Source organism: Vulpes lagopus, chromosome 7 (assembly GCF_018345385.1).
Source record: "Vulpes lagopus strain Blue_001 chromosome 7, ASM1834538v1, whole genome shotgun sequence".
Classification (NCBI taxonomy): domain Eukaryota; kingdom Metazoa; phylum Chordata; class Mammalia; order Carnivora; family Canidae; genus Vulpes; species Vulpes lagopus.
The window spans coordinates 15,449,680-15,475,833 of record NC_054830.1 but is presented as its reverse complement, the minus strand read 5'-3'; the positions used below and the strand labels follow the sequence as shown (position 1 = coordinate 15,475,833).

The window sequence follows — 26,154 nt, the reverse complement described above, 5'->3', positions numbered from 1 at the left end:
AGGAGTATATTAAATATTGCATTTTAAACAGGAAGCATTTGTTACTGAAACACAGCAAGTATGCAACAAACGACGGCTCTAATGACTCATACCACAGATGGCTTAAATACATACATCCATTTTAAAGAAGCAGATCTTCACAATATTGTAAATTCTAAGTCTTTGCAAGACATGTTGAGCATATGGACAGTCTCTCAACACACAGACAGAGCCTTCTTATATAGATACAAGCAGAGATCCTAGTTTAAAAAAAACACACACAACTAACTCCATGCTTTTCATGGTTTCTCTCACACAAAATCAAATACAGAAATTCATACCTTGAATTTCTTAAAAGGCAAACTTGTTTCTGACCTCTACAGGGAGATACTAAAGTTGGTATTGTCTTTGGGTTTATGCTTACGTCTTTTTTTTTTTTTTTTTAAGATTTTATTTATTTATTTATTTATTTATTTATTTATTTATTTATTTATTCATGAGAGAGACAGAGAGAGAGAGCTGCAGAGACATAGGCAGAGGGAGAGGTAGGCTTCCCACAGGGAGCCCGATGTGGGACTCGATCCCGGAACTCAGGGATCACGCCTTGAGCCGAAGGCAGACGTTCAACCACTGAGCCACGCAGGTGTTCCACGTCTTACTTTTAAAACAAGATTCAACTTTGTCAGATAAGAACAATTAAGGACCATTTATCTCCAGTCTAATCATAAAGGTATTGAGCCTACGTCTATTAGATATTCAAAGTTACCCTCTACCCCCCCACACAGGTTTGTTTGTGGACTATTTCATAAAGCTGCCCCTGCCCCACATTTCTTCCCCACCTGTACTTAAAAGGTACAAACCCCACCTTGCTCACTGGTCCCTTCTCCTCCCGTTTTCCAGGAAGAATCACTGGAGACGAGGCCTGCGCGTGTAGATCTAATGCAAACAGATCTATGTACACGTGAGGATGTGGGGTAAGGATTCGGGGCATATCCCCATATTCATTTTTCTCATGCTTCATAAGAAGGCCTTCCCTACCATTGATTTCCCAACATTTAGGTAGGCTTCACTTTTTGATGGTTCAGGTGTTTGCTTCCTTTGGGGGGTTTTAATATATGGAGATAATCACGGAAACAAAGCTATCATTTGGGCTAAGAAATTGCTGTCATCTACATAATCTTAAAGGGAGTTGTAGTATTTTATGGTGAACCACTTCCTTGCCTGACCTCTTTTACTGCCTGTGATAGTAATTTCACTGAGCGAATTTGTGATAGTCTGCTGGTCACTGGAGCATTTTGAAACCAAGCGACTGAGGCAGTAAACAACAGAGGAACTGAAAGCAATTTCTTGCCCACTAGAGACCCACTCGGCTGCCATAGCTCCTGTAGAGACTCTTTCAATCCTGGCTTCTTCCCATCTTTAAAGTCTTGGCTACTGGGGCACCTGGGTGACTCAGTGGTTGAGCATCTGCCTTTGGCTCAAGTCGTGATCCCGGGATCCTGGGATCAAGTCCCGCATCAGGCTCTCTGCATGGAGTCTGCTTCTCCCTCTGCCTGTGTCTCTGCCTCTCTGTGTGTCTTTCATGAATAAATAAATACAATCTTAAAAAAAAAAAAAAAGAAGTCTTGGCTACCTTCTCAGTTGTAACTGTGTAGGGCTGGGGGAATTAGAGAGAACCCTGGTGGTACTACCTGCAAGAAGCTATACTCCAAAGATTCAGGAGAATCCCCTGATTTTCCCCTATTTCCCACCAGTTCAGTATTTCTCCAACTTTCCTCTTCCCCACATCACCTTCAAGATTTGTACCTTCTCTGTGTACCAACTATACCATTTTTTACGAAATCTCTTTCTCTGTTATTTGTGTCCCCCTCCCGGCCCAATCTTAACCAAAGATCTGCAGGGTAGGGAAAGCTGGGACCTCCTGAGTCCCCCGTATCTCTCCTCAGATTCTATCACAGCCACAGAAACTCGCACACACAAGGGGAGGGCTCTGTAAATAGTGGCAGATTGAGAAACGCATAATGACCTTCCCATTCCTCCTTTTACCTGGTGTTAGTTGCAAATGCCCTGACATGGGGGGGGGGGGGGTGCCGGTGTTAGAACTGGTAATCTATGAACTCATAGGAGTCTCATTTCTTGATAATCTGAAAAGATAGTTGATCTTCGATTTATTTATGTTGAACTATGCTAAAAAGTGTATAATGGCCTCGTTTGGGTGCCTCCCAACTACTCCTTCCAAATTTCCACATACATACGACACACACACACACACAAACACACACACACAACTTTTTAAATGGTCACAGCAATTTTTCTTTTTAAGATGTGAGACTGGGACACCTGGGTGGCTCAGTGCTTGAGCATCTGCCTTTGGCTCAGGTCATGATCGGGGTTCCTAGGATTGAGATCTGCATCAGGCTCCCTGCATGGAGCCTGCTTCTCCGTCTGCTATGTCTCTGCTCTCTCTCTCTCTCTCTCTCTGTGTCTCTTGCGAATAAATAAATAAAAACTTGGAAAAAAAAAAGTGTGAGACTAAGAAGCTTGCTATTAAGGCAGAGTGGAGCTGTTCTCCCCTACAGCTCAAACTGTTTGCCTTGGTAATCAACCCAACCTAGTAAACAACCCGAAGCACAAGTTCAGCCTCTTTGTGAGCCAAATGCATCAATTTCAGGCCAAAAATACATGTTCATATTTGCTGACACTATTTAGATAGCTTATGTAACAATCATTGACTCAGCTGGGTAGATGGGCTAACCGTAATTATTATAGCACCTTGGTAGAGAAGATTTTACAATAAGATGGAATTTTAAATTAATACAACTACCTGATGCAGCTTTGCAGAACAACTCGAAAAATCCCCAAGCCACAAACATACTCATGAATGACAGATTTGCATTCTCTACCCACACTTTTTGTCCCCCAGCATTAATAACACTTAGCAAACCCAGACAGGAGTTTGCCTGCGGGGAAAAGAGACTTAAGTTTCCTTAGCTATGCACACTGATGAACAACTTTACCTAAATGTCATAGAAGTGGTTATGAAACTTATTCTTTTTTTTTTTTTTTTTAATTAACTTTTATTGGTGTTTAATTTACCAACATACAGAAAAACACCCAGTGCTCATCCCGTCAAGTGTCCACCTCAGTGCCCGTCACCCATTCCCCTCCAACACCCGCCCTCCTCCCCTTCCACCACCCCTAGTTCGTTTCCCCGAGTTAGGAGTCTTTATGTTCTGAAACTTATTCTTTATCTCGCAAACACCGCACCCAGTAAAGTGACCTCCCCTCTGCGTGAACTCATGAATGTCCACTGTACTAAGAGCCCAAGACTGTGAAGATTAACTACTGCACTGGAGTATGACTAGCCCAGAGTAGGCACCAAGCAATGGCAACCGTTATCAAACTCAACACACCCAATAGAAAGATGACAATGATAAAGTGGACATTTGCCTGAGCTTGGAGGGGGTCAGGTTGCGGGGACTGGGCATTGAGAACCTGACCTATGGGCCTTGCAGGGAGACAGAAATTCTGCCCAGGTGCCACTGGGAGACAATGGTGAAACCAGCAGCCAAGCCAGTGCCTCCAGAACATTCTTCTATGCCTTGGGGGTGCTCCAGGGGCACCCTGCCTACTGTTCTTCTTGTCCCTCAGGCTCAAGGTCCTTCCATGGGCAACTGCATGCATAATATCATCCCTTGATCATTTAAGTGAAGGATTCCTCACTGTGTCCCCAAGACTTTGCCAAGCCTCAGGTAAACGGGAAATCTACACCTTTTCCCCACACTTTTCAACAGCCATGGCACATTCATAAACTCCCCTAAGCAGAGGGCAAGGGGCCTTACATTCACAGAAGTGGGGATAAAATTGAAAGAGAAAGCCCTGGCACCTATATTTGGGTAGGATTAAATGGTTGAGAAACTCTTACCAGCGATCATGAGCTTTGGATTCCAGACCTGGCTCTGCTGCCTCTGTTACTAGGCAAGACCCTTTACTTTTCTGAACTGTCTTTCCTCATCTGAAAATACTGTTTCCTCCTAGCTCTTATTTTGTCTGAATTGAAACTTACTTAGATTATTTTCATTTTACCATATTGGCCATTTAACTAAACAAACGTGTGTTCATCGCTGTGCCTCTTTTTCTAAAGCCATCATCCCTTCATAAATTCTACAGGATGTATCTGCTACCACCTTGTTCTAGCAATGGAAGTTTCACGTTTACTTTTTAAGGCACTGAGCTCACTTCTTGGGACGACTCCTAAGCCAGGAACATAATGTGGTATATGCTTCATGTTGAATTAAAATGAATGTGACAAGAAATGAAAAGAAAAATGAAATTCTCAAAACCAGAATAGGATTTACCGCCCCCTGTACCAGAAGAGTTCACACCTGCTTTCTGGTTTTTCTCCCGAAAACATATTTGTGCTAGTTTCATCATGGACTCCAACTTCAGATGCCTCCACCCAGTCCTCTGAGGATCCAGACACCTGACCTTGGCTCCCAATCTCCCCATCCATAAATGAAGCAGGTAGAACCTGGACCATAAAACCCTTTCTAGAAATTTAGGTCCCAATTGGGACCCATTTTAAGTTGCACTGTGTAGTGGCCAAAATCAACACAATCCCCAAAAGCATGATCTAAGTTGGCTTATGTATTCATGAGTCAGGACTAAGTAATGCCAAATAGTCTCTCCCGAGTTCTCAGTCTCCCAGAACCTCAGGAAGCTCCCCCACTCTGTGGTCCTTCTTATCGTGCCAAACTCACTTTTTAGCTTATTCATTCCCTTGTCAGTGTGTCTGGCTTATGCTTCTGTGTTCTGAGCCTGCTGAAACGCCCCCTCTACGGCTTTCCCCCACCCAGCCCCAAGTCCCTGGTACTTGCAATAATCTGTTTCATCCTCTTCTAGGACAGTCTCTTTCTTTCCTTTCTCTTTCTTTCCTTCTTCCTTCCTTTCTTTCTGCTTTTTTTGGACAGAAGATTGACAAAGAAAATTCTAATATATTTAGTATGCAACATGAGAATTGGATATACATATGTGTTGCAAAAGGATTATCCTCAGGGTGCCTGAGTGGCTCAGTTGGTTAAGCCTCTGCCTTCAGCTCAGGTCATGACTTCTGCTGCTCCCCCTGCTTGTCCTCCCTCTCTCTCTGTTGTGCTCTCTCAAATAAATAAAATCTTTTTTTTTTTTTTTTCAAAAAAGCCCTTGTCTTTAAAAAAAAAAAAAAACTCCCTCTTTGTGTTCATTAACACAACCATCCCCATCATCACCTCACATATTTACTTTTCCTTTTTAAATTTCCTTTTTTTTATGATGAGAACAAATAAGCTCTACTCCTAAATTTTAATTATCCAATACAGTGTTCTCAACTACAGTCACATGTTATACACAAGATCATCGGAACTTATTCATTTTGTAAATGAAAGTTTGTACCTTTTTGCCAGCGTCTTATTTCCCCCACCTCAAAGCCCCTGGCAATCACTTTTCTATTGTTTCTATGAATTTGACTTTTTTTTTTTTTTCCTAATTCCACACATGAGCGATACCATGCCATATTTGTCTTTCTTTTGTGGCTTATTTTGCTCAGCATACATGATACCCTCTGGCTCCAACCATGTTGTCCCAAATGGCAAGAATCTTATTTTTATGGTTGCATGATATTCCACAGTGTGTATGTGTGTGTATGCACACACTCTATCTTCTTTATGACTTAGTGACAGATAGGGCAGGGAAAGATAAGGGAAAGGCCCCAGGGTTGGGCTCCCATAAATCCCAAGGACACTGAGATGCAACAGAGATAAGGCAATAAAAACAGATAAGAAAGTACATCTGGCCCCTGCCTCCAAAGTACTAGGAAGTATCTTCCCATCACGTAATCACCAAGACTCAAAACAAAATCTCAAGGCCATCAACTCCTTAATCAGGTTTTCTATAAAAGGCCAGCCAAAAAAGCCCTCAGCAGCAACCCTGTCCAGACCCCTCTCACTTCTGACGGCCTTCTCTGTATCTTTACTTAATAAACTCCTATAGCTTTACACACTCTCCTTTGTCCACGAGATTCATTCTTCGACTGGGCGAGGCAAGGACCAAGCTCTCCGGCTCCATTCGTCCATTCATCTGTTGGTGGACACTTGAGTTGCTTCTAGATCTTGGCTGTTATGAATAATGCTGCAGTGAACATAGGAGTGCATGTCTTTTCGAATTAGTGTTTTCATTTCCTTTGGTTAAAATACCCAGTAGTGGAATTACTGGCTCCTAGAGTTCCGTTTTTAGCTTTTTGAGTAACCTCCATACTGTTTTCCACTGTACCAGTTTACGTCCCCACCAACAGTGAAGGAGGGTTCTTTTTCTCCACATCTTCTCCACGTTTGTTGTTTCTGAGTTTAGCCATTCCAATAGGTGTCAGGTGGTGGTGTGGTTTTGATTTGCATTTCCACAAAGATTCAGGACAGTGTTTCTTCAAGAGGGGTCCCCGACTGGAGTGTGATAAAAACTGTAGATTCCAAGCACCCAAGGTACACTCCCTGATTTAGAATGCAGAATTGGGGGGGGGGGGTTGAGGCCCCCCCAAGCTTCCCTGATGATTCTAAGCATAATAGTTTGAAATTCACCAATTCCTTTTGGGTTTAAAATTTAAGGCTAAAGGTAGCCTTAGAGACTTTTGCCAGGAGTATAAGAGGAAAAACGAAAAAAAGCGGGGCAGAGGGAGGACACTCAAAACTCTACCGGGGCACGTGCAGCGCGGGAGATGAGGCCCATGCACGCGGGTCCCTATCTCCAGGCACCGCTGGAGAGAGGAGCAGTCCCGGCCGCCCACGCCCAGGTCCCCCGAAACCACTGGAAAGTCGGGGAGCCAGCCGTCCAGGTCACAACCGTGGGGGTCACCAAACCCGGGAAGGGAGGGACACCCCTTCCGAGCAACGCAGACACCGAAGCTCCAGAGCGCGCCCCAACGTGGGGGGGTCCAGGCGGCCTCCCGTTACCATTGGCAACGGCGGCGGGCTCCCTGGTCGGCGTGGCGCGGGTAGGCGGGACTTCCGGCCTCTGGAAGCCAGTGCGCATGCGGCGGTCGGCAGGTCACACGGAGCTTCCTGTCGCGTGATCTTGAGGACCAATAAAAATGCATCATTTCGGATCACGTGCCCCCGTTCCCATTAGCAACCGGAGGCTTCTAAACAAGCTGCCCTCCCGCCGCATCTTCTGCGGCCCAACCGCCCTCGGCGACCCCGGGCTCGGTGGATCTCCGCCTGGCCTCTCCCGCTCCCCTGGGCTGCGACTCCCGCCGCCGCCATGGTAAGTAGCGGGCCGGGCGCCGCCGCGCGCGGAGGAGGCTCCGACCTGGGGCCGTGGGAGGGCGTGGCTGCAGCCGGGCGGAGCCCGCTCCTGGGCCGTCCTGGCCGGCCGCAGCCCCGCCGGCTCCTAGCAGCCTCTCCCCGCCGCGTCATGTCGTTCCTCGCTCCTGCCTGGCCGGCCGGCCCGAGTCTCACCTCGAAGATGGCTGGTGGAGGGAGCTGGAGGGGACGGCCACCGGGAGAAGGCGCAGGCGGAATTCTCATTCCGTTCCGAAAACTCCCCAAGTTTTTACACACACACACACACACACACACACACACACACACACACACTTTGGCAGCATGAACAGTTACGTATCATAACGGATTGAGGAGGGAGAACGTGATGGAATCCGGCTGTCAGATGCGAGGGCGACTATAAGAATCCACGCCATCCGCTTTACAGCCCAAGAAACTTGGGCGATCCTTCTTTTGTTTTGACCTGTTCCGAAAAGGCCAGTTGTCCCATATGCTAAAACGTCTCCGTTCATCTTTCCAGCAGATGTAGAATGGCAGCTTAAATAGCAGCCCTACTTAACCAGTGCTTAGTGTTCAGAAGAAGGACTGAAGCCAGAGTTGGGGGCACCACTGACATGGGCCACTGAAATACATCGGCAATGAAACGAATCGAACATTGTGGGTCAGCTATATTTTTTTAAAAAAATATTTTTTAATAAATAAAAGCTCTCAGGTGATCATTTTTTTAAAAAGGAAAGAAAGAAAAGGCGCAGTTGGTTGAGCATCTGCCTTCAGCTCGGGTCATGATCTTGGGGTCCTGGGATTGAACCCCACATTAGGCTCCCTGCTCAGTGGGGAGCCTTCTTCTCTTCTCCCTCTGCTTCTCCCCCCCCCCCCCGCTTGTGCTTTCTTTCTCTGTCAAATAAATCAATAAAATATTTTTTAAAAAAGAAAAAAGTTACTGGGGAGCTTTGCAAAAGCAATTTGAGTTGCATATGGGTTTAAGGAGTAGGAGATAGCATGAGGATAGGAAAGGTGGAAGGGGCCTGGAGAAACACTGGGGTAGCTAGAGGGATTCTCAGGTGGTTTTTGTTTTGTTTGCAAGAATGAGGTTTATCTTTATGATCTTCCCTATAGTGTGAAGGAAAAAGAAACTTGTAGAATGTTGAGAGGGGAGAATAATTGGTTAGGCAAGTCCTCCAGGAGTTTGGAAGAGAACCCATTAAGGCCCAATGAAGAAGTGACCTTCGAAAGGAGGTCTTTAAGTTCATTTGTTGGCAGGTGTCTGTTGCTTGTGAGGCACTGTGCTTAGTTAGTACTGGGAACGGGGTACCTCAGGGAACCAGGTGGGCAAGGTTCTGGCCTTTAGAGACATATGTCCTAAGGAAATTGAGACTGCAGGGAGGAAGTGTGTGGATGCAGAAAAGCCCCCAAGAACATCTTGGGAGCTGAAGGAGATCAGGCCCGGTGGCCTTACTGTTGGCAGTTGTGTTAGTGTTGGAGTTGATGGACAACCCGACCCCGTGCACCCATAGTGACAAGCCTGAAAAAAAGAGGCTCGGAAGCTAGACCTAGTCTCCCACTGGAAGCCCATAAGATATGATAGATCATTATTCTTAAAATAAAGATCATTCCTGGCTCATTTAGTCCCTGCATTAGGTGTTCAGTTGTATAACATCCTTTTCAGCATAGCTATATAAGATGAAAACTTCATTAATCTCTAGCTCGTAGTTGTCAAGCTCTCATCTGGTTTAAAATAAAGACCCAATTAATAACTATTTCAAAACCAAATATATTTTTTAAAGCTGTATCAGCTAGGATAAGGTTAAGTTGGTGTAGTAGATATCCAAAAAACAGTGGCTTAAAGAATACAGAAGGGTATTTCTCTCAGTTAACGGCCATCTCTCTACTCATCTGAAGTCTGTGGGTCAATGCTGCTCCACAGAATCAGTCAGGGATATAGATCCCTTTCATCCTGCTGTCTGTTGAACCCTTAGGGAATTATCCTCTTCAAGGTTCAGCAAAGTTACCACCCCTCCAGGTAACAGAGAAATAGGTGTGACAAAGACATGGCCACATCCTAAGGCTCGGGCTTTGGAGATGGCCCACATCTCTTCTGCTCACATCCATTACTGATCAGTAGTCATGTGGCCACACCTAGCTGCAGGAAGGGCTGGGAAGTATAGTTGGGCAGCCAACTGGGAAGAAGGGAAGGGAAGAAGGGAAGAACAGAATTTGGTGAACATCTAGCAATCACTACCACTGGACATCTTGTATATTTTCATTGTTGGTTGCTTCATCACATATTAAAGACTAACGATTCTTTCTCTCTCTTTTAGGCAGAGTTGGGCCTAAATGAGCACCATCAAAATGAAGTTATCAATTACATGCGATTTGCTCGTTCAAAAAGAGGCCTGAGACTCAAAACTGTAGATTCCTGCTTCCAAGACCTCAAGGAGAGCAGGTATCAGAGGAGTCTAAAGACGCCCCAAGGGGAAACATGCATCCTTTCTGGGAGCTGTAATGGGGATGCTGTAGCAGAGCCCATACAAACTGTTGCTGGGATTATCCTGATCAGTTACTCACTGAGAGTAGCCACATCACACCTCACGAATAGGTGAAATTCAAGAAATTGGATTATTGTGGTGGGAGCAATCTATTACCAAACATACACATATGAGAATTATGAGTTTACAGAGTTTCAGAAGAGCTGTCCAGAAGTAGTGAAGTACATGTACGTTAATGATTGGCTTGATGTATTAAAGATCCTAGAACTTTAATTACCTGAGTTATTAATTAAAGGATTAGAGCCATAAGGCATGGCTTTTAGTGAGAAAATCCCTACAGTTCATATTGAAGAAATCATAGCGGTGGGGGGGGGGGGGAACAGTAGAAAACCATGAAAAGCCATAACTAACAAATTGTTAGTAGATAACTAGTTTGGTTGAACCAGTCATAGAGTATAATTAAAGTCTGTAGAAAACGCAAAATACATGTTTAATATAGAGAAAAATAGGGGAAACAAGAAAAAATGACTAAATAATCAAGAGACGTCAGATTATCTGGGGATCAGACTTTGGCACCGTTAAATGCACAGGCCTCCAGGTGAGCTACAAGTGTCATAAAGCCATGCATGGCACTCAGTAGCAGACACTGTCAGCTGTCCACTGTTACCTGTTCAACCCACTAATGTAATTTGGTCAGCTGGTTTCCCCAGATGAAAGCAGCAGGTTCACTGGCCCAACTGTAAATCAGAGAAGGTACTTCAGTGCTTACTTTATACACTGAGTACCTTAAATGTTCATAATTATAAACTTGTGTTGCCAAATGAAAAGTTCTAAGGAGATTTGGTATGTTCTATTAAAGAATATAGGAAGATTGGGCAGCCCGGGTGGCTCAGCAGTTTAGCGCCGCCTTTAGCCCAGGGTGTGATCCTGGAGACCGAGGATCGAGTCCCACGTCGGGCTCCCTGCATGGAGCCTGCTTCTCCCTCTGCCTGTGTCTCTCCCTCTCTCTCTCTCCCTCTATCTATCTGTGTGTGTGTCTCTAATGAATAAATAAATAAAATCTTAAAAAACATACAAGAAGATTGTTAATATATCGAATAAGGATTTTCATCAAAAATAGTTAAAATTTTGATTTTTTTTTAGACTGGTTAAAATCTAGTTAAATGAAACTCTGAAGAGTAGTAAATCAAATACTATCTACTTGAGACTAACTCTGATAAGACTTTGTCGCCCTTCTCTTCATCATCGTCCTTTTGGAAGAAGAGAAGCCAGGGCTGGGGCCCATTGGTCCTCACCCCCTGAGCAGCTGGGGGCAGGTGGGGCGAGGAGAGGCTTTCTCCCTGTCAAACTGCCCTTGAAAGTAGGAGCTGTGCACAGACGCTTTCCCAGGATTCAGCAGTTGGGCCTGTTGCTGAGATTGCTGGAAATGATTGTGGGGCTGAGTCACGCCCTGTGGGATGAGAGACGTGTCACCTCCCCACTCTGAGCCTACATTCCCAATTGTCACATGAGAGGATGGAAGAAGATGGCTCTGAAGTTCCCTCCCGACTCAAATGTTCTGTGGGAGAGTGGGTTTTAATGCTATTGTTTTTTTTTTTAATTTTTTTTTTTAATTTATTTATGATAGTCACAGAGAGAGAGAGAGAGAGAGAGGCAGAGACACAGGCAGAGGAAGAAGCAGGCTCCATGCACCGGGAGCCCGACGTGGGATTCGATCCAGGGTCTCCCAGATCGCGCCCTGGGCCAAAGGCAGGCGCCAAACCGCTGCGCCACCCAGGGATCCCTTTAATGCTATTGTTGATGATGTGTTGACAGTGCTCAGAGGAACTTGAACTAAGTCCATTTCTTTTTCATTTGGGCCTTAGTGCTAACATCTAATTACCACTGATTTTCTTATAGCCACTTGACTCTCACATGAATAGTTCATACAATTATTGAAATGCTAGACAAATAAAAGAAAGAAAGGAGAAATAATACCTTCTGGGTAACTTTTGAAACTACTAAATATGGTAAGAGTAATTGTAGTAGAAATTCAAGTAAAAAAAAGATTTAAACTGAAAAACTTAAGAAAAAAGTCAAAAGTTTGGAAGTTTGGGAGGACTATTTCTGAGCATGTACCTGTTTTTAGAGAATGTGCACTCCCACCATTTGCTCATTTCACTAGACATCAAAAATCACGAGCTTCAACAAATATTAGCTGAGCTTAAATTATTTTTGGTATGTTGTATTAATAAAGAAGATAATTCCCCAAGATATTTTTTTAAATATTTTATTTATTTATTCGTGAGAGACACAGAGAGAGAGAGAGGGAGAGACACAGGCCGAAGGAGAAGCAGGCTCCATGCAGCGAGCCCGACGTGGGACTCAATCCTGGGTCTCCAGGATCCAGGCTCTGGGCTGAAGGCAGCACTAAACCGCTGAGCCACCCAGGCTGCCCCCAGAGAGATTTTTCACTCTAAACCCTTAAGCCCTCAGATGACGTGAATGTGGGTTTTCTTAGTTTTGTTTTTATTTTGTCAATGGTCGGGGTTGTTTATCCAGAAGTCTGGGACTGTGGTTGTTTTTCAGGCTAGTGGAGGAGACCTTCACCGTAGATGAGGTCTCCGAGGTCCTGAGTGGGCTGCAGGCTGTGGTCTACAGTGAGGTGGAGTCTGAACTCATCAACACGGCCCACACCAACGTGCTACTTCTGCGTCAGCTTTTCTCACAGGCCGAGAAGTGGTACCTCAAGCTACAGACAGATATCTCTGAACTCGAAAACAGGTACTCACATTCGTACCTGCAGTTAGGACGAGAGAGGCCCAGGCATGATCTCAAAAGTTAGTGAGTGTCTCTGCCGCTTCTTTTCCTACAACTGGGGTATGAGAAGGTTTGGGGAGGTCGGTAGCAAAGCATCTGATCACTGAATGAGCTCTTAGGTGCTACTCAGCGACCTCTTCAAAATTCTGTTTTCTCCCGTTGTCAGGTGTTATAGATGCATTTGAGATCCGTGAAATTCCTCATAGGCTCTTATTATTCCTGCCCATTTCTTGGTCAGCCTGATTATATTATAATGAAAATTTAATTCAAATGCCATCGATTCAGACCAGGAGGATAGGAATTTTATTTCTCAATAATTACATTTTAAATTATACACTTACCTTTAAAATAAATGTAAAAAACTATTATAATCTAGACAGTATCAAAGAGCTCATTAATTAAAAAAAAAAAAAAGGTAAAATGAAATTAAAACTTAGTCTAAGAGAAACTGGGCCAGAAACCACGGAAGCTTGACATAGCCTTGAAATAGAGAGCAGCATGCTGGTCAGAGGGAGCAGAGGGAGCTGAACAGCACAAGGTGGCAGGAAAACCAGTTTACTCCACCCACTGCCCAGAAAACTTTGAGAAACAGACCCAGGAAGCTTAGGAGAGTGGTTACTGCCACTCCCTCTACGGGCTTTTGTGTAGTCAGTTCCCATGGACCTTTGCAGGGAAAAGGGACTATAATCAGGTGGTTGGGTCCCCACCTTTCTTCCTTCAAAGTAGATCATATTCTTTTTCAGCAGCCATGATACTCTTTTTCATAGATAACCTGAACAAATTCAATTTTCTGAGGCCACTCTATTAAAACCAGTTTGCCTCTCTTGAATATCCACTAGCTAATGATGGATGTATATTATGTCATAGAGCAATCTGTCTCTTACACTTCAAAAATACAGAGTTGATGACAAATTTCAGACATATTTGTATGGACACTGTAGTTTAGCTCTAACAATTATATTACATTCAGTAGGTGCAAGGTACTAGGTGCTGTAGAATATTTAAATTTGGTCCCTGTGGTCGGGATTCCAGGCCATCAGTAACTAAGTACCATTTCTGAGATGGTGAGGTTTCCTTCCTGGTGCTCTGTCCTCCCTGCCATGTTGTAGTAGATCACTACCAGTGACCTTATTCTTGAGTGTGTGTGTGTGTGTGTGTGTGTGTGTGTGTGTGGTGTGGTACAGATCTGTTCTAATGAATTTTTTTTCATATTTTTATATTCAAGAGAATTATTAGAACAAGTTGCAGAATTTGAAAAAGCAGAATTTATATCTTCAAATAAAAAGGTAAATTTTGGTCATTCTAAGTCCATATCTTAATAGCCAGTATTTAAAATCCTCAAGTTGCCAAGAGGATTCAGAGGTAAAATGAAAAGAGGTAGAGTCAAGGAAAAACATTCAAATCAAGAGCAGAATTCAGTAATTACCTCATATTTTCAGGCAAAAGAAGCAGCACTGTGGAAGGAACTGAAAAAATGCTTCTGTCTCCTCACTTGCTCATGCACACGTGCTCTCTCACTCTTCTCTCTTTCTCTCTCTCTCTCACACACACACACACAGAATCCCCACAGTTCATCCTACTCCCTGCCATATAAACTCTACTCAGATGATGCACAGCATGGGCATCCATTCTGGCCTGGTCTCTCCCACTCTGTGACCTTGAGCGGGTTGCCAGAGACAGCCAAGCCTTGTTTGCCTCATCTGTCAAGTGGAGACAATCCTAGTGGTGACTAGTGACCTGCTTCTCTTTTTAATCATTCTCCTTATTTGTGGTCACCACTTAACATGGCATCATGTAGACGCACCACAAATGCTCCCTGGTGTCAGAGAGAAAAATGATGCTGATTCCATGAACATACACATACAAAACATTTTTCCAGTTATTCCTTTGGAATGTATTTCTAGCTAAGAAGTGTCAGGGTCAGAGGGCATGGATTCACCTGTTTTAACACGTATCACTGAACTGCTAGAGTATTTGCCTAGCCAAGCTCCTCTTCACCTGCAGTGTAGCCGCACTGTGGCAGCTTTCCCTGGCTCGGGTTCATGAGGAAGTCTGTTTCACACCCCATACATTAAAATTCCTGTCCCTAGAGACTGGGATCTAGATCTGCTCTGGCTTCGAGCACCTTGCCTCCTGCCTCTGTTCCCTCCTTTCCCTTCCATCTGAATTTATTTAAAAGGACATGGGAGGATGGATTCACTTGCATCTCTAATTTGTTTGGAGGTACTATGGGCCAGGCACTGTCCTAGTCCCTGGGGCATTGCAGAGAACCCAACGCCAGAAGTGCCCCCCATGGAGCTGGCATCCCAGTGGATATGTTTTCACACAGTGTTTTCCACTTAGAAAGTACAAGTGTTGAGTGATAATGTGTGTTTTCTTCTGTGGTGAATTTGGTTTGGTTTATTTTGTGTCAGCCCATCATAGATACCATGAAGCCAAAACTTGTTCCACTTAACGACGGTGGAACCACGGAACTCCTGAACAAGGTAAACGTTGTGCTTGTTGTGAGAAAGGCAGACCCTCTAACTTAGCCCTCTCATGGCCTGCACAGCCGGAGGGTGGAGAAATTGAGGTAGGAGGTGGCTGATTCAGGCTTTGGCCCGCCAAGGGTAATCAGTCCACGGTAGTCCTTTTACTCTGTGGTTCCCATGGACCAAAAGAGGGCACCCACCTTCCAGAAAGTCTGAAGCCAGTCTTAATTGCATCTTTTCATGGTGACAGGAAGGGCATGGCGTTTTGGACAGTGTTTATTGCTGGCTATTTGAAGCTTATGATCTAAGATAGCAGTGATAGAGTTTTTTATTAGATTTATAAAGATTAACTACCCATATGCACATATTTTTCATGACTCCTGTATTCTCAACATTGTGCTAGATGTTACTAGATTAAAAAAAAATAAAGCAGTGTAATGCTTAGCTTTTTGTCTCAAAAGCCTTATAGTCTTATTGAGAAGGGAGAATTAATATTCTGGAAACAGGAATTCCAACCCGTGTGCCCCAGGGTGGCAGAGAAGACACCCTTCCGCATGGATATGAGTGGCTGAGGACAGACTTTGAGGGAAGGTGGTCCCTGAGCTGGGCTGAAGGCTAAAGACATTTAATTGTCAGAGGAAAGAAGAGAAAAAAAAAAAAAAAGAGGAAAGAAGAGGGGCATGGCAGACAGGGGAATGGCATGGGCAGCAGTGAGAGGCAGAAGGCTGGTGTGATTTGGCACGGAGTGCAGTGCTGTCTGACTGGGCTGATGTGTGTTGGAGCCATAGAGAGGAAGAGGACTGGGCTCAAAGCTGACTCTTATTAAGGAGCTGCTTGGAGCAAAGGCCTTTGGCCTCAGCTCAGACAGAAGCATCTAGGGGCTTGGGCATAGAGTGTGGCACTGATAAAGACCATGTTGGGGATAAGTACAGGTGGTATGTTGTGTCAGCCCGGAAAAGACCCAAGAGTTGCAAGACCAGCTAGATGAGAGGTGGCAGGGGAGGGAGACTGAGAAGAAGGCTGAGGAAAGAGGCCTGAAGGGAGCCTGAGAGACCCGAGAAGAGGCTTAGAGTCACAGGTGACTCATAGGTGTGGGGGCAGTGGGCTGGACGGGACCAGGACAGCACCGGCCACTAGGGAATGCAGGTGTCTGAGCTGTTGTTATGTCATTTAAATTTAATTTTACAATTAAATTTTTGAGTGAAACACTTCCAAGTATTAAAAACACTGTAGTTAAAATAATAAACCTCGAATTTACTCACGAAGGAAATTTCAAGACTTCAAGAAGAGAACGAGAAATTGAAGTCAAGGCTGAAGACCATTGAAATACAGGTAACTGAGAAATACTTTAACAAAATTATTGAAAGAGTTGCTTACAGACTGAATACTGAATGTATTTTGTTTAAATCTGTTTATAGGCAACGCAAGCGTTAGATGAGAAGTCAAAGCTAGAAAGAGCACTACAGGATTTACAGCTTGACCAAGGAAATACAAAGGTGAAAGAAGTTTTGAATGTAGTCGATAATACTGTAAGAATTTTGTGATGGTGCATAACTGCACTCATCACAGGGATCCCTTTGTATGGCACAGAAATACAGAGTCACTATGATGGACACCTGAAAATGATAGGGTGTGGCATGTCAATTATATTTCAAGTTTTTTTAAAAGGTGGAATAAGTTTTAGCTATCTTTTTCATGTTTTTCAAGTAAAATAAAGGTATAAACTTGAAGTGTTGGGGCACCTGGGTGTCTCAGACAGTTGGGTGTCCAACTCTTGATCTCGCTGAGGTCTTGATCTCAGGGTCATGAGTTCAAGGCCTGCATTGGGCTCTGCATTGGAGAGCCCTCGTGGAGCTACTTTTAAAAAAAAGAAAAAGGAGAAGAAGTCTTAATTACTGTTCATTATGCCCCTCGTCTTTGCCCCTCCCTGAGAGGGATGCCACTGTTGTCCATCTAATCCCCCTCCAGGAAAGGCCAGGGAGGGGGGCGGCTACAGGGGCAGGTAGACAGCTCACATGCTTCACCTGTCCCAAGAGACCACTAGCACATAAGATGTTCTGAAGTTTAACTGTTTTCAAGTTCTTACCCCTTTGGTTTTGACATTCCAATTACAATGGGGGAAAGGAAACGAAGAAAGAAAGAGTTTTTAGCTAATTGGATTTGTGTTCAGTTTTATTATACAGAATTTATTATTAAGTTGGCTTTCGGTGAGTATGACAAAATAGAATGAACTTACCGGCTATGCATCTTCAAATCCACGTACGTCTGGTGGTATTCGTGTAATGCGCTGAAATCCAGGGCTGGGTCACCAGGCCTGTCTGAGCAGTTGACTGAGTAGCCCTCCACCTGTGGGAAGTTATCATGTCTACAATTCTGTTCCTTGTGGCCTCTCCACTGATGCTAGATACTATGACAGATTTCACATCAGCCAGACTGGAAGAGTGAATTTTCAATGCATCATTGGCTTTTCTAGTGGTTGTACTGTCATTGCAAATGTCTGTTAAACAGTCCCCAGACTTACTTCATTAGACTTTTATTGTTACATGTTTTTATGGAAAAATTGTATGGAAAATTTTAATATACAAGAGGAGAGGGAATAGTGTAACGCACCCCTGGTACTCATCACTCAGCTTAGCTTTGCTGATCAGCAAGGCTTAGCCAATCTGGTTTCCTGTTTACCTCTACTTCTCCCTTTCTATCATGTTGGTTTTTTTTTTTTTTTTTTTTTTTTTTAGGTTTTATTTATTTATTCATGAGAGAGAGAGAGAGGGAGAGGCAGAGACATAGGCAGAGGGAGAAGCAGGCTCCATGCAGGGAGCCTGATGTGGAACTCGATCCCAGGACCCCAGGATCATACTCTAAGCCAAAGGCAGATGCTCAACCCCTGAGCTACCCAGGCATCCCCCATCTTGTTTTTTGAAGTAAATCGCAGACATTACATCATTTCATCTATAGGTATTTTTTAAATAGGAGGATGATTCTTAGATGGCTAAAAAAAAAAAAACAAAGGAAAATAAATATGATTTTCAATCATACATAAAGGACCATAGATTTATAAAACACAGAGTTACACACTCCAGAAAACAGCTTTATAATTTCTCAAAAGTTAAACAGTTGCAAACATTTTTGGATGATGAATTTGATTTAAAAGCCATTTTGGTCTTTGTTCCAATTTTACTTTTCAGATTTTGGCAAAAGTAAAATGTATACATGCTTTCACTAGCTGCAATGAAGTAAAATCTTTTTAAAAGACCAGATTTTAAAAATAAGGTGACGGGCAGCCCTAGTGGCTCAGCAGTTTAGTGACGGGCAGCCCTGGTGGCTCAGCAGTTTAGCGCCGCCTTCAGCCCAAGGCCTGATCCTGGGGCCCCAGGATCGAGTCCTGCGTCAGACTCCCCGCATGGAGCCTGCTCCTCCCTCTGCCTGTTTCTCTGCCTCCATCTCTCTCTCTTTCTCTCTCTCTCTCTCTGTCTCTCATGAAAAAATAAATCTTTAAAAATAAAAAATAAGGAATTTTGTCAGTAGGACTGCTTCATTTTCGTATTTAGCAATTTGACCATTTTCCTATTTAGTATGTATTACTTTTTTCTATTACATATTACCTAGTTAAAAATATGATCTGGCTGTTTTTATTATGCTGACAGTGTGTGCAAACATGCATACCACATTAATACAAAAAAAAAACTTAAAATATTACAAACACCAAACCATATAATCAGTAAGCAATGATTTGGCTCTCTTAATGTAAATAGTGACTAAGACTAGGTCTATTAAATTTTTGATAACAAACTATATCAGGTTTATTATTTTTCCGTCTACATCATTCAGAATTCTTCACTAGAATTTTTTTCTAACCCGACTTCAAAAACAAAACTTGTTCGCCATCCCTACTCTGGGACACACAACCTTGTAAATTTAGGATCTCACCTTTCTCCTATTCCTCTTTGGAATTCCAGCAATTCATAAATGATATCTTACATATTTGGAGATCAGTGACCACTGAGCATCTGCCGCATGCGGCACACCATGCAGGACGGCCAGGGGAGAGCGGGGGATGCCAACCCCTTCCCCTCTAGGAGCAGGAGCTTCCCCCAGCTGGCAGGGGAAACCGGGGTGCACAGCAGAACACTTGCTTTCATGTCCTGATGTTGAACCACTCCTAGCCAGGATGCCAACAAGAAATTATGTCAGTGCCTGTATCTTTCATAGGATTTTATAAAAGCCCAAGACTTGAATGACTTGGAAAACACAGTTGCTGCTTTGAAGAGTGAGTTTCAGAAGACACTTAACGACAAGACAGAAAGTCAGAAGTCCCTGGAGGAGAATCTGGTGACAGCCAAGCATGACCTACTCAGGGTTCAGGAGCAGCTGAGCATGGCTGAAAAGGTCAGATCTGTGTGTGTGTGTCCACCCAGGTGAGGAACAAGTGTAATTCAGGGACATGTTGGAGGCCAGCTACAGATTTGCCTTATTTTTTTCTCAGGGTATTAGCCAGTACGTGTTAGAGATGTATCATTTCTAGGCATTGAGATTCTTCCTTTTTGGGCAAGATCTAGGATAATAAAAAATCCCCACTCCTTCCTATGAATGGTAAAAGCCTCCTCCGCGGATAGCTTCCATGAGCTGCCCTGCACCCCCCATGTTGCCCGTCCCTCTTACAGCCTGGCACAGGGATGGGTGACTTCTCTTTTTCTATCCCTTGTTCTTAATTTCTATGAAATAACGTTAGAAAACTGTGTTCTACAGTTTAGGGATTAAATTCTCAAGCATATTGGAGCTAAAATGTAACTGAATGAGAAAATCCTCCTCCTAGAGTACTGGCACCACTGGGATATGGGGGAAAGATCATGTTTATTTCACCTAAGAAGTAGTTTACTGTTTCAAACAGATTTCTCATGTCTAGGGCATAATATGTTCCGGTCATATGCTAATGTTGTATTTATATACTGACAGTGTTGCTGTTGTATTGACTTCTCCTTTGAAGGAATGTATTTTTAAAATTTGCATAGCCTTAATTTTGTATAAGTAAATTTTAAAAAGAAATCAGAAAATAATAATAGAAATGAGAAAATAATATAAAATATTAGCAAAATTAGAGCAAAAATATACACGCTTATGAGATGTGCTACTTCTCTGCACTGTTCCATAGTAACTGACTGACACTTTTCACTGTGCAGGAATTAGAAAAGAAATTCCAACAAACAGCAGCTTTTCGAAACATGAAAGAGATTCTCACCAGGAAGAATGACCAAATCAAAGACCTGAGGAGAAGACTGGCCAAGTAAGCCTTGCTGACTGTTGGATTTGCCTCGCTGCCAGGTTGACGTGTGTTCTTCATTAAATCTCAGTATGTGTCCGGGGAGATCAGGCCAGTGGGTACTTGCTGTCATTTAGTCTAGAAGCCTGCATTTGAGGAGAGCGGAGGAGCTTTGGCCAGGCCTTTTCCATCCTGCCCACGAGGGCTTCCGTTGGGCTCAGCTAGGACTTAGGCACACACAGCTACACTAGGCTCCTCTTGGCAACAGATCCTTTTAAGCAGGATATCAGGAGGGAAGCCCAGCAAACTTATAGGGCATCCCTGGGCATTTTTCCTCAGGAGTGTCCTTGTAGGAGCCTAAGACCTGGTCATCTGGTGCCTGCCCTCAGTGACAATTTAGGTGCTAGAGAATGCAGTCCTTGTGGCTGGGTACCGTAGCCAGCATGGCTTAGCAGCCCGTGCTCTACATAGAACCAGGTCCCTAGCTGGCTGCTGCCCAGGGAGAGACATGTCCAGTTACAGGAACTCGGCACACAGTTGAAAGCCTGTAGCAGTGGGCCCACATATTCACCACTCAGCCAGTCTTCCCAGCCCGCATGGACTCTGCTGCCCAGCCTCATTTCTGACCTCCACGGTTTGGTCTGGAAACCCAGCTGCCATTTTACCTTTATGAGGGCTCCAGGGAAACCACAAGGAAGGAAATCTCAGATCCAGTTCGTCTTTAGAGAAGGGGCTTTGTTGACCCAGTCCTCACATAGGCCTTTCAGCACTTCACATCTGACAACTTGGTTGATGACCGAGTTTCTATTGTCCTGAGCTGTCATGGGTCTAAGTGCCAGATCCAGAGATGTGGAGCCCGAAGGTGTCCTTTGTCCACCCTGCAGCAGGAGTCCCCTTGTATGGTCGTGACCGTCTCTAACTTCCACCACAGGTTTCAAGGAAACTCATTGGGTAACAATGACAGCATCAAAAAGTATCATGATATCATTTATGTTCTTTTTTTTAAGATTTTATTTATTTATTCATGAGAGACACAGAGAGAGAGGCAGAGACACAGGCAGAGGGAGAAGCAGGTCCCTGTGAGGAGCCTGATGCAGGACTCGATCCCCAGGCCCCAGGATCACACCTTGAGCCGAAGGCAGACACTCAACCGCTGACCTACCCAGGTGCCCCTGTTTACAGTCTTAACTGGAGTATTAATCTCTTTCCAGGTACGAACCTGAAGATTAAAACTCAAAGAAGATTTCTTCTGGAAGCTGCCACAATGTGAAAGTACAAGCTATTTCACACCTCAGGCATGTATTTTGAAGCAGTTTGTTAATCTTCCCTCTCTTTATTTTTCTAATATATAGACTTTGCTTCTAATATTTAGAACTAGACTTCCTATTTCAGTTATGTAATTGAGAAGAGGGGACCTTCTGACTGATTCTGGCCAGCCGTCCTCTGCTGAGCGCTCCAGAGTTTTAGTTTCAATGCAATGAGAATTCTTTATAGTAAAAAAGATGTTTAGAGTGGGAAGAAGAGCCTTGGCCTTTTACATTAGTAGAAAGAGTATACACCATTTCAATAAATGTTAAAGCTAGCATCATCTATTCTTGTGCATTCCCCCAGTGTAAAAATAAAAACAGTTATTAAAAGATAGTTATTACAAAATAAACCTTATTTTTCAAAACCAGATTCATTTTCTCTGTTTCCTCATAAAAACATATGAATGCACTGAAAGTGTGCATACCAACTTTTATAGGCAGCATTTATATCCATTATAAGGAAAATTAATAGCAAACACGAGGATTCGATTAACTTCCGTCTCTCTAGCTAAATGCTGTAATTACCAGAGGATGGGGGGACATTTTTTGCAGCCAACTTATCATGAATCTGGATCACGGATGAAGAAGTCAGATCCATCCTGTACTTTACAGTTGAGAAAGCACCCAGAGTGAGAATAAATATAATCTTTATACTTCCATGTTCCAGAATATTCTCTTAAATTACATGTTAAGGGGCAGCCTGGGTGGCTCAGCGGTTTAGCACCACCTTCAGCCCAGGGCGTGATCCTGGAGACCTGGGATCGAGTCCTACGTTGGGCTCCCTGTGTGGAGCCTGCTTCTCCCTCTGCCTGTGTCTCTGCCTCTCTCTCTCTCTGTCTGTCTCTCATGAATAAATAAAATCTTTTTTAAAAAATTACATGTTAAATAACACTTTGGGGTGCTTGGGTCTTTCAGTTGGTTAAGCATATGCCTTCAGCTCAGGTCATGATCCTGGGGTCCTAGGATCGAGCCTCACATTGGGCTCCCTGCTCTGGGGGAGCCTGCCTTTCCTCCCCCCGCCCCACCCCGCTCATGCTATCTCTCACTATCTTTCTCTCTCTTAAATAAATAAATTAAAAAAAAATAACAGTTTAAGATGAATTATATTCAACATAAAATCAGTTATCAGACCTAAGATTCAATTGGTGCAGGTGCATATAAATAAATAAACATAAACGTAAAATGTACCCCATTTTCAAGGGGTACTGATTATATTTCTATTGGTTCTGCTTTTTCTTGAGTGATTTTGGATAAGTCATTAGAAATGAGGCCTCAATCTCTGCAGTCATGTAACGCATCGGTATGCCGTAAGGATGAATAAGGTCCACAAAACAGTAATGCATCAGAAAGGACCGACTTTTATCACATCACTTAGTAACTGTTCGCATTTCCAGAAGCAGAGTGTCACACCCTGAGTGCTGCCTGCTTAGAAAGTTCATCCCACTTGCACAAATGAAGATTTTGTTCACCAGGATGTGTTTACTGATCAGATGATAAGGCTCATTATTATTTTTATTCAAGCTTTTAATACTAGCCTTGAATTTGTTGTCTTTCTTAGAGGCTTTATGTTACAATATCAGAGGAACAAGTGATAAAGGGTAAAACAGACAGTGTCCCCCCAAAAGGACACGGAAGACAGTCTGAAAAAGATGAAAAGAGTCTGAGGAGGGAGGGGAGATCAAACCAGCCAGCATTTATCACATATCCTCTCCCAAATCCCTCTCACTGCTCAGGTCACTCATTCTCTGTTCCTTCTAGAGCTGTCACCCGCCTAGTTCTTTAGCCCCAGATGGATATTCTCTCCAAAAATCTCTTCCATTACTTAAGGATCAGGTATTGTACACAATTCAGAAATAGAATATGCTGGTATATCCATCAGAGACTAGCCCCTCATTCCCGCCCTGCAGCTTTCTGAACGTGATGCCCACGGGAAAGGAGGAAGTGTTGGGAAACCTGTATCGCTAAATAGAATTTCAACTTGTTTTTTGGTAGCAACTTTGAAATATTTGGTAGAGTGTGTTCCAGTTCAATAAAAAATTTGGAAGTGTTTCTGGAACCTTAAAACTTAACTACGCCCCATGTGAAGATAAATAAATGTGCTATCCTTTGACATAAATCAACATGATTTATCAACATCTGAATACTTTGTTCTCTGCTTTTGCCCCTGTTTCTGTGTGCGTAACTCATGACTTTAGCAAAATGAAGTTTTAAATGTTTATTTTTTGCATATTTTCCTAGTTTTAAGATTTATCTCATTTGAATAAGAAAGCAAGCTTCTGGGTCTGTATATTTTGGATTCCTAAGAGTATTGGCTCAAAAGTCTTGATCGAACTTTCACTGTGCCATTCCTGGCTGTCATGATGCACCTTTGGCTGAACTTAAAAGTTCAAGGCTCCTGCTAACTTATGACTCAGACCTTTTGTTGACAAAAATAAATATAAAGGGTTTTTGTTATTAATTTCTTCTCTTCCACATTTAAGCATGTATTTTTTCCTCATTATGTTGTATGTTCTGAGTCTCTGTTAACTAAGTGGTGATCATCTGCTTGTGTCTTATAGGATTCTTTATTAGGAAAATACTGCTCTACATTGAATTGAATGTGTAATCATGTTTCATAAAACCTTTGCTATTTGTTATTTCTGTTCTGATGAGTGAAATGGTCTGTGGAGGTGCTTACATTTTTTAAATGCTAGGTGCTTTTAGATAGAGTGGATCGCACACATTTGGCATTAATGATTCCCTTGGCTCATGTGTAAATGCTTATTATACTAAAGCTTTGCCATTAGAAGTTCAAGACCTAATCGGTCTCATGTAAGCAAGTCTTTTAAAATTAAAAGGCAAAATAGTAGTATTTAGACAATACTTTTTTTTTAAGATTTTATTTATTCATGAGAGATACACAGAGAGGCAAAGACATAGGCAGACAGAGAAGCAGGCTCCCTGTGGGGACCCTGATGCAGGACTCGATCCTGGGATCCTGGGATCACACCCTGAGCCAAAGGCAGATGCTCAACCACTGAGCCACCCAGGCCTCCCTAGACAATACTATTTAAATAACAATTTTCAACACCATGCAGAAAAAAAAGATCGCAATATTTTACAGATTAAAAAACATAATGCAAAATTGGAATTTGAAAATCCTTCACAATTTTTTCAAAGTAACAGTAGGATGTGAGATGGGTACAGTGTACCAGAAATCACATGGAGGTTCCCCAACTGCCTTGCAGGGAACTGAGGAAGGGCCATGTGCTGCGGACAGACTCTCGGTCTGGAATCCTGTCCATTGGAGAATCAGAAGTGCTAGGGAGCCCAGTTGTGTAGCAGCATCCCTCACTGTGTGCTGTGGCCCACGGAGGACAGCCCCCACTGAGCTGCTCGTCAGCACTAATGTTGCCTCTCTCCTTGCTTCAGCAAGGGGAGGGTTCTCCGCCCATGGGCTGGCTCTCCCATCTGGTATCCACTCCGGTGGGCCATCCCTCTGAGTCTTCCGGCTCTATCCCCACTACGCCATGGTCTCCAACCTCCCGGGAGGCATTGCAGCAGTGTGTTAGGACCAGCTTTGTGTGTCCTTGCCAAGGTGCCAACTCCTGAGTCACAGAGGAGAACCCACACACTGATAAACTCTTCTTAGCCGCTTCTGTTCCATCATCCACTGGACCAGCATCCTCAAGATCCGTGCCCACACATGCTCTTCCAGCTCATGCCAGTCCACGTCAGCTCATGCCAGTCCATGTTCACTTCCTTTCCTAGCAGGACAGTCTCTCTCTACGCAGGCCATACTTGTACTCCTCCATGTTGTCTGATTTAGGAATAATGAGCGGGAGTGGGGGCAGATCTTGGGGAGGACAGAGGTTATCTTGCCAGCGTTCTCTGTCAAGAGAGGCCTTACGTGATCTCCCGGTGAGGGGAGGCTGCTCACTGGCCCGGGCATGAGCTGCTTGCTTGCTAGACCCAAGCATTCAGGGAGGTCTGGGGTGTCAAGGCTCTTGAAGGCATCTATCTGCTCACATGGGCCCATCACACATCTCAGAGTCCTCATCCTTCCTAATCAGAGCCTGGCTTGAGCCAAGGGGACTTGCCAGGCCTGTGAATTTGGTCCACTTCGTGGTCACACCACTCATGCTACCATCCTGGCCTGATTCTCAGCACATTCCATCCTCTGCATGTAGGAGACGTGGGTCTCTTTCAGTGTGCCTTGGGGCATTCCAATTGTCCTGGTATCTCCTGTGGTGACAGTTGGTTGACCAGAGCCTGATGCTCTCTTCCTCACCCCAGTCGTTCCCAGGTTGGAATTTGGTAGCTGGCCCAGCAGCATGCCAGCGTCTGACGGGATCCTGTTGTCTGGCTGGCATCCAAGTCCAGGAGCTGGGCTCCCCTGAAAGCAGGCCCTGAGACAAGGGTTTTGGTTTAAGTAGTTTACTTGGGAGGGGACCCCAGGAAGCATGGTAAGGGCATGGGGGCATGAGGCAGGAAAGGGAAGAAAGCTGAGAAAGGGTACAGGTTACCACTGTGGCCCCCCCACCCCACTCAGGAGTGAGGAGACCAGGGCAT

At 43.9% G+C, this 26,154-nt stretch overlaps 1 protein-coding gene across 1 annotated transcript; it reads left to right on the top strand.

The window, feature by feature from the left end:
* Positions 1-7,109: 7,109 nt before the first annotated feature.
* Positions 7,110-21,968, top strand: LZTFL1 (leucine zipper transcription factor like 1). Its single transcript, XM_041764479.1, has 10 exons — positions 7,110-7,266; positions 9,602-9,726; positions 12,338-12,532; positions 13,794-13,854; positions 14,983-15,054; positions 16,306-16,371; positions 16,458-16,535; positions 19,249-19,425; positions 20,217-20,320; positions 21,508-21,968. Exons 1-10 carry the CDS (start codon positions 7,264-7,266, stop codon positions 21,524-21,526), a joined length of 900 nt encoding a protein of 299 aa, XP_041620413.1. The 5' UTR covers positions 7,110-7,263; the 3' UTR covers positions 21,527-21,968.
* The last annotated feature ends 4,186 nt before the right edge of the window (positions 21,969-26,154 follow it).